The sequence below is a fragment of the Pseudoliparis swirei genome, chromosome 2 (assembly GCF_029220125.1).
Source record: "Pseudoliparis swirei isolate HS2019 ecotype Mariana Trench chromosome 2, NWPU_hadal_v1, whole genome shotgun sequence".
Lineage (NCBI taxonomy): Eukaryota > Metazoa > Chordata > Actinopteri > Perciformes > Liparidae > Pseudoliparis > Pseudoliparis swirei.
The window spans coordinates 17,360,305-17,369,042 of record NC_079389.1 but is presented as its reverse complement, the minus strand read 5'-3'; the positions used below and the strand labels follow the sequence as shown (position 1 = coordinate 17,369,042).

Genomic DNA, 8,738 nt, shown 5'->3' with positions numbered 1-8,738 from the left:
TATTGAAATCTAAATGAATCTAAACAATTCTAAATGCGTTTCTATAGAAGCAGGTCTCTGTGACAAAGTAGATCTGATGTCTTGAGAAATGTATTTAGCCATTGAAGTGCTAACGCAGCTCTGAGGTGCTCTGTGACCTGCTGCCTCCGCACGGCGAGGGAGGAAGACCCGTCTGACCCTGGTTCTGTCGGGTGACCCTGGTTCAGTCGGGTGACTCAGGTTCAGTCAGGTGACTCAGATTCAGTCGGGTGGCTTAGGTTCTGTCGGGTGACCCAGGTTCAGTCGGGTGACCCAGGTTCAGTCGGGTGACTCAGGTTCAGTCGGGTGACCTAGGTTCTGTTGGGTGACCCAGGTTCAGTCGGGGTGGCCGGAGGAATCCTGAAGTTCCTGTAGCCCAGCAGGGTCCGCTCATAACTGGAGGGCTCGGCTGATTAGAATGTTCTGGTTTACCGTTCACGCCTCAACGGCTCTAACTCTGTTTCAAAGTACAAGAGGGAGAGAAGAAAACCAGTCCCTCACTTTCAGAACAGGCTCACTAACGTGGGGCAGTAAGACACAGGTCTTACAAAAGAAACCAATATAAATGACAGGTTTCATGTGATGTATATCATGTTTGTTGCAACACGGTTGGGGCGAGGATTTGTCTGAGCGTGCCTCTTTCTGCCAGTAGACAGCTCTTCCACGCGTGGAGCAAGAAGTCAACGTTGATTCATCCGTCACATCATGAAAGGTTTGTCTGTAGTTCATTTAACCCTCCTGTTACCTTTAGGGTCAATTTGACCACATTCAATGTTTAATGTCGGTGTTCTTTGGGGTCAATTTGACCCCAGGCTGTTTTTCACTGTCAAACATATAAGAAATATCAACTTTTTAATATATTTAAAGGGCTATTTAGGTAGTCAACAAACAAACATAAAGTACCTCACACTTAAACTTGGGAAACAATATTAATTCTAATAATTTTCTGGAGGTTTTAATTGCTGGGGTCAAATTGACCCCGAGGGTAAAATATGTCAGTAAATGTAAAGGTAACAGGAGGGTTAAGCCTAACAATTATTTTGTTGTTGTTTATTGCCTGAACCTAACTAAGTTGTTTCTTATGAAGACAGAAGTTTATGTTGAAAAGACCGTATGCATATGTGACTCGCTGAAATTTACTAAATACAACATTTTTTATTTGATTTATTGAAAATGTATTTAACCAGGAAATGAGATTTAAAATCTCCTTTACAAGAGTGTCCTGGCCAAGACAGCAGCAGTAGCACGTCACACAAAGTTCCATACAATACAACATAAAACAGTGACAGACAATATTTAAAAAAAACGAAAAACAAAATCACAGCATGAATAAAACCAAAACTAAGACTCAAGTCAACACGACCCAGCTCACACAGGAGCACATACCTCCGTCATATAAAACATCTACAGCTAGATGAATTTCCCTCCAATATTTTCAATCTATTTTTAAAAACACCTAAGGAGATCGGCTCCCGGAGACCCAGGTCTGTCTGCAGCAAATTCCAAGCCGCAGGAGCAGCAAACTTAAAACCTATTTTTCCCATTTCCAAACGGACGTGAGGGACGGAGAGCAAGAGGAGGCCTTGAGCAGAGGTCACAGAGCGAAGATGGTAGCTTCCAGGGTTTTTCAGATGAATTAGCGTCCAAAGATATGATGGAAGTACGTGGAGAATAGCCTTATAAATAAGGACATGCCAATGATTTTGTCTACGGATGGACAGAGGAGTCCAACCAACCCTATACATACAGGGAGCAATGGTGAGTCAGAGCCTTAAGGTTAGTGATGAACCTCAATGCTCCATGGTAGACAGTATCTAAGGAGTGGAGACATTGAGAAGATGCATGCATATATAAGACATCACCATAATCAATCACAGGCATAAAAGTAGCAGCAACAAGTCTCTTTTTAGCATTAAAAGAAAAGCAAGACTTATTTCGGAAATAGAAACCTAGCCTCACTTTCAACTTCTTCACAAGTTGCTGAATATGAGGTTTAAAAGAGAGAGAATCATCAATCAAGAATCCCAGGTATTTATATGATGATACAGATAAATACTAATACTAATACTAAAGCGCACGAAAAATAACTTTTCATACGATACCGAACCGTTGTGTGGATACGTTGGTCACGTGAACCCTCATGAATCTCCACAGCTATGCAGAATTATTATTTGAGCATATCTTTGCAAGCCAATCAGAAGCCTGAACTTTCTGTATCGTTGTGACAAATGGGCTCTAATGCAAATGCACATACACAGCAGCCCCACATACGACCAGGAGGCTCCACCCCATATTCACGGTCTTTGTGTCTTTGGCCTTCAACTCATTCATCGGTTTGATTGACAGCGTGATCTTCCTCACACGTTGGCTGAGACACGTCTCGACGGCACGGCCCTGTTCGTCGACAGACGTCAGACGTTATATGAAATAACAACAATCACAATAAGACAGGAGTGGTTTAGAATCACAAGTAGGCCTGATTCGTTTCAAAATGGACTTCGTCTTTGCCGAGGGAGACAAGGTCAGAGACGGCTTCCCCTCAGAGAGACGTCAGCTCTCATTTGAGGGTGAGGTGGTGGGGAGTGTGTGTGTGTGTGTGTGTGTGTGTAGACACCCCCTGGCATGAACAAAACACACTGATCTTCGTCCAAACCATCAGTCTGACACATTTCCCTCTCAGCTCTCTTCCTGACCTGAAAATGAAGCCCTGAGTTCACTAACATATTTGGCCTCGTCGTTGTAATGACGTGAGGAGCAGCGAGCACAGAGTTGGTGAGGCAGTCGGGACGAAGTCGATCTGGATCTGGTCGGAGGCGTCAAGGCAGAAATGACACTTCATTAAGATTTCCTGTTGTTCAGCTTTTCAATTATTTTTCTTTTGTTCTGTTTTTTTCGTAATCTGGAGTTTTTGAACATATTCTGGACCAGTTTCCACACATAACAGAAGGCCAGCTTGTTTTAACTGTGTATAAATGGATGGTCACTAATGCTGGTGTTATGTAGGATTTGTCTTTGTAATAGCAGAAAAAATGTAATTCATTCTGCCATTTTGAGTGTTCTGAATTTACACATTTAATGTATGGACTATGATGTTCCCTCAACAAGGTTTTTTTTGTGGTTCTTACACTACTTTATGCTCATAATCTGACAATGTTGCTCATTTGACACATGCGAAAATTGCTATTGCGACTTTAAATCTGAAAAACACGATGCAAAATGAGTCACAAGGGGCTAAAATATCAACGTACTGTTTACTATTAAGTGTGTCTTTCATTTGGAGTCGTGAGTAAATGAACCAGGGAGTGATTTCAGACCGATGTTATCCATTGTCGAATATCCCTCTGCATTGGCGAGGCCTTTCCTCTCAGCACTGTGTCAGCGCCCTGCAGAAGACAGCTTGGCGATGCTGCACATGTTACACCCATCGTCCGCTATGGTTCTCCCTGGCACAGCAGGAAGATCCGACCCTGGGGACGGACGCATTGGCATGTTATGCTGTTATGTTACGTGGCAACAGAAGGTCTGCATTTATTGGAGCCTTCGTGAGTATGAATGAGGGTTTTGATATTGTAACTCAAGTTGAAAAAGCACAGGTTCTGAACACCGCTTGTTGAAGAGGGCGCAGGATGGCAGACAGCGAGCTGCCTTCATACACTGTGGGGCTATCGGCACGTCCTGATTGGCTGGCGGTGCTTTTGCTAAGTGTCTGTGGGTAAATGTGTGCTTGTGATTGGAGATTATTCCCCTATAGAGTCCAGGAGAGGGCTCCAGACCTTTGCTAGAACTAGGGTTACAATTTTTTTTTACTTACGTGTGTTAATGGACTCTGCAAATTGTGGGGACAGGCAAAACAATGTTTTCTTGTTACTGTTACTGTTCATATTTCCCTCCAGCGAGCAACAGCATGTCAGTAGGTGGCGTGCATCCCGGAGAGAGGACGGTGTCTATCTGTCCACACTCTGCTCCGCCTGCTGAGCCTCCAGCCTGTTAAACAGCTGGATTCTGGTCGGCAGCAGGCCTCACGCCGGCAGACGGAGGAATGTGCAGCAGCTCCAGACACGTCGAGTTACACACAACCTGTGAGGCCGGAGAGGATTATGTGGAGAGTGGGTTGACCATGCTGTCGTGTTTGGACATTATTTAATGGAAGTACATCAGCAATGAGGACAACAGCTCTTTGTTTGTGAGGAGGGTATCTTAAAAACCTTCATTAGGGTTCATTAACATGCTTGAAATGTCAAACCATGAATATTTGCCAACCTTGGCTGTGAGGAAACAATAAACAATACAATATGATTCATGAATAAACCTGTTATACCTTTATCAGCTACATGTAACTTGGCTCTGCTGCATATATCCTTTTAACCCTGACAGGTTCACAACAATAACAATAAACAAATTTGACCCCCAACCCCACGGTCATATCAGATGTTGATCCCTGAAAGATCCCATAGCAAACCATCACAGTGATTAATGAAATAGCGAAGTTCACCTTTGACCTCATAACTCCTGAACCACAAAGGATGGAAACAAAAAACAAACAAACAAAAAAAAATCTTCTGATTTTTGTATTTGTTGCTGTTCATGAGGATAACTCAGACAGTCATGACTCAGACAGACACTGGTATAAGTGCGGTACGAAGCCATAATATGTTTTTAGAAAGGATGAATCATTCTACAAAACAGCATTGTGTTGCTTTGTTAATTTCTTTATATGTATACATTTTGTAACTGTCTCTGTCAAAAATATATCAAAACCGCTCTGCATTTCTGTTCATCTTGTGCCAGGATGGGGGCGTGTGCTTCAAAGTCCAGATGATGCACCCCAACAGGAGACAACCTGCCCCAGAGCGGACAGACAAAACAGGCCTTCAAGTAAACGAATGAGTGGCGATGCAAGTGTGGGATGTCTTTGTTCACAGAGAGAAAACTACGGCCTCTAGTGGTAGAAACGGTTGTTGAAAATGTATGTCTATCAGCAGCTGAGAGGCATTTATTCCTATTTTATTGTAAACTTAATCAGATATCTCGTGTCAGCCTGAAATGTGAGAAAAATGGAATCTATTGTTGAACTTTTTGGGATGCTGGTTAAAAGTTTCCCACCAAACTGATGCCCCTGGTTGTCCTGGAAAAAATAAGTCAACAACTTCATCTTCTGTTATATTGTTAAATAACTGACAGCTGCAGAATGTACATATATCTGTACTTATAATTATTCTAATACTGGGCTAACATCATTTTGAATGTAACTGTACTTTACTCTAAAATTCATTCAAGTATAACATTTGACTGCTTACTACAATTCCTTTGTTCAAAACACAATAACCAGTTAACGTAATGTATTTTTTAAATAAACATTGAAACTCCTCTACGGTATTTATATATTTTCTCTCAAAAAATCCCAGAAAAAATGTGAAAACACGGCTTTTCATTTGTTGTAGTTTGTATTTTAGTAGTAAATATTTTTTCAGTATCTCGTAATACTTCCAGACTACTCCATGTGAATTATTAATCTGAAAACCTCAAAATTATGATTTAAAGAACATTATCATAGTTGTCTGCACTTTCACATCGGTGTGACTTCACCAGTAAAACTGCTCCTTTTTATGCCCGACATGTTGCCACCATACTTAGTCGTGACTCTGAGGTTTTCTGCCATCTTTAATGTTAAAAATGAAAAAAAAGTACAAGAGAGAAAAATATGCACTTGTTATAATTATTCATGTTAATATTTCTCCAACAATAATTTATAGTCCTTAAATCACATTGAAATCACATTTTGATGCACAGAGATTCATAATGTTTATGATACATTTTGTAGTTCACTGATTTTTAGTTAAAGGACCCATCGTATGCCCATTTTTCCACAAGTTGATATGGTCTGGATTCTCTTAATGAAATGTGTAATATATTTTGGTCAAAAATGGTTCAAAATCATCAACAACACCCTTTTCTAACCCCCCTCAAAACACCTCCCCATTTTGTTTTTTTTAGTGGCCCAGGCCCCATGGCCAGAGGCTCTCATGGGCGTTCTCAAAAAATCTGTACGTGTGGGTGTGATCCATTGCACTCAACTCAGCAATATTTTTTGACAGAGGAAACAACCACAACAAGGTGTGTTTTTTTTTTTTTTTTTTTTGTGTTTGGGGACATGCCAGATACCCAAATTAACGTATAGAAGCACTAAAAAAGTGGAATTTTCATAATATGTCCCCTTTAATGAAAGATTTTGAAGCAGACATCATTTCAGTCGCTCAGAATCCGGCCTGTAGGGTCAAAATACTTTTGACTGCTTTTCTAAACCAGGGGTAAAACAATGCATAGATCAAAGGGTTCAGACATGAGTTGAGATAGAACAGATACAGCACAAAGGACACGTATGAACTGCTCAGCGTGTTGTCACCTGCAAGGGAAACGGCGTAATACGGGCAGAAACAAAGCAGAAACAAAACCACCACCAAGCCAAGAGTTCTGGCTGCTTTCAGCTCCGACCTCATCGTCTTTGAGCCTGCTGCCAGGCGGTGTGTGACGACAGAGATCTGAGAGCGCATGGCGCGGGCCTGAGTGGCAGCCACGGAAAACACTCTCACGTACAGAACTATGATGACGGTAACCGGAAGAACACACGTCAAGACGAGGTCGACGGTCCCCGAGACGTAGTCGATGAAAACCACACACTCTCCGTGGCAAGAGTTATACTTCCCCGGTTGAGACAGGCGGTCCCTCGCGAAGATGCCGCTGTAGGAGACGGAACCGAGCCAACACATGCACACACACAGTCGGACTCTGTTCACCGTGACTCTGGCAGTGTAATGCATAGGGTCACAAATGGACACGTAGCGGTCCATGGATATGAGCACCATGTTGCCCACTGAGGCCGAGGTGACGATGAAGGCCATGTAATTAAACAGAGAACACGCCAGGTCACCGAGAAACCAGCAGGATAGTTTGAGGATGATTTCCACCGGCAACAACAGGAGGCCCACAATGAAGTCTGAGACGGCCAGAGAGAGGATGAGGATGTTGGTGGGTGTGTGGAGCTGCCTGCCGGGAAAAAGACAAGAGTCATCAAACCAACAACAGTATTTCATATGTACACAAGAGAACAAATAAGAACCTGTTACGTGTTTTATGATGGGCCACATCTCTAGTTCACACGTGTGGATAATTCAACATCACATTCTAGTCCAAAGTCTAATGTACAAAAGTGCAATAATTATTCAGCTCTTCGACTTTTCAGGGACAATTCTTTTTCCAATCTACTGCTGTGCACCCGTTTCTAAGCCGTTATACCAACAACACTTTTCCTGAGCGGGCAGTTTGACTGGAACAGCACGGGTGTCATCGTAAACCCAGGAATGTTGTCTGCAATAACTCGCTTAATCTTTCAGAAACTTCAATTGTAGATTCTGCTGAGAATGTAAACTTTGCCTGAAGTAGGAGACGGAGATGATGACGAGCAGGTTGAGAGCCACAGTGAGCGTCGAGAGGGACATCAGAAAGAAAGGGAGTACGGCTTCGTGCCAAAGCACGGCGGGCTTCCTGCACGAGGTGTTCTGGAGTTGTGGAAAGCAGAGCTCCGATCCGTCCTCAGCCTCCATCTGCAGCTCCAGCTGCGTCCGTCTGAATATACCAGATACACCTCCCTCACATCCTCATAACCTTTCCCCGTGGCCTTCTCCCGGTCTCTGTTGGACTCAGATGACGTCCCTCCTCAGTGGACTACAAATCGCACCATCATCTTCATCACTTTGCAATTAACTCTCCCAGCAGAATATTCCTGAATGTAACGTGCGTTTCGTATCCTGGTCGCTGAACGACGTGTTTTTGATTTTGGTGTATGTATCGGTTGCCGTGCTAAATAATCGTTCAACATTTGATCGTCTGAATACGACGATTGTAATAAAGTTGATGTTGTGTGTTGTAGTGTTGTTGTGTGCCTCCTGACACGTGCAATTTACCAGACAATTACTTGAACTGAGCAGTAGCCCTGACGGCTGGAACGCAGCAGTAAGTCATTTAAGGCGACAGTCACCAGGACGGCGTGGAACAGACAGCTCACTCATTCATTTCACTGAAGCGGCTCCACGCGGGGGAGGGGGGATCGTAACATGATGATGTGATTGTTCTGAGAACTTGACAGAGTGTTATAAAATGCTTCTTGTATGCATTGCACGCTGCTACCTGAGATGTTCTGGTGTCTAATAATCCATCCTAGTGGTGGATCCGAACCTTCCCGCACCATGTTCCTCCACTTCAGAGCCAACAAGTCCGCAAACATGCAGCCGCCGTCCCGCAGCTGAACGCGGTAGAGCCATATCAAAACACAAGCGCTACGCAACTTTTACTCAACATATTTCACGACACATGTCGTAGCAATCGGTTCTGTGTTCTCCCTTTTGCAGTGTTTGATGAATGGAGTCAGTCGTTTTTTGCAACTGACCGATCTTCAGTGGCAGACCTCGGCCGTGGTCAGGAGTCGGCCCCGGGCGAGACGTGCTCCCTCCACGCAAAGGGAAGTGCCCTGAGTGCTCGAGACCTTGGTGAAAGGTCCCTTTGAGCCGGGAGCCCGGAGCCTGAAGCACGGAGGGCTTCTCTCTGATCTCAGCTAAGAGAGCGTGTGAGCCGGTCGCCCCGTAGGTGCAACCCAGTTGTTCGTTGGTGGTGATTCATTCAGACCAAATCCCTCCTTTGATCACAAGAACTTAATACAGAGTTCT

General features: G+C 43.6%; 1 protein-coding gene across 1 annotated transcript; it reads right to left on the bottom strand.

The window, feature by feature from the left end:
* Window positions 1–3,393: 3,393 nt before the first annotated feature.
* LOC130202254 (trace amine-associated receptor 13c-like) lies at window positions 3,394–7,619 on the bottom strand. Its single transcript, XM_056427627.1, has 4 exons — window positions 7,450–7,619; window positions 6,287–7,062; window positions 4,279–4,302; window positions 3,394–3,485 (listed from the first exon to the last, which is right to left on the bottom strand). Exons 1-4 carry the CDS (start codon window positions 7,617–7,619, stop codon window positions 3,394–3,396), a joined length of 1,062 nt encoding a protein of 353 aa, XP_056283602.1.
* Between the last annotated feature and the right edge of the window lie 1,119 nt (window positions 7,620–8,738).

Coding starts and splice junctions, on each gene's coding strand:
- LOC130202254 (XM_056427627.1), bottom strand. CDS start 7,619: ATGGAGGCTGAGGACGGATCGGAGCTCTGCTTTCCACAACTCCAGAAC. Junction 7,063..7,449: donor ATCTCCGTCTCCTACTTCAG/GCAAAGTTTACA, acceptor TTTTCCCGGCAG/GCAGCTCCACACACCCACCA. Junction 4,303..6,286: donor CAAAAGTATTTTGACCCTAC/AGGCCGGATTCT, acceptor TCATATTGTATT/GTTTATTGTTTCCTCACAGC.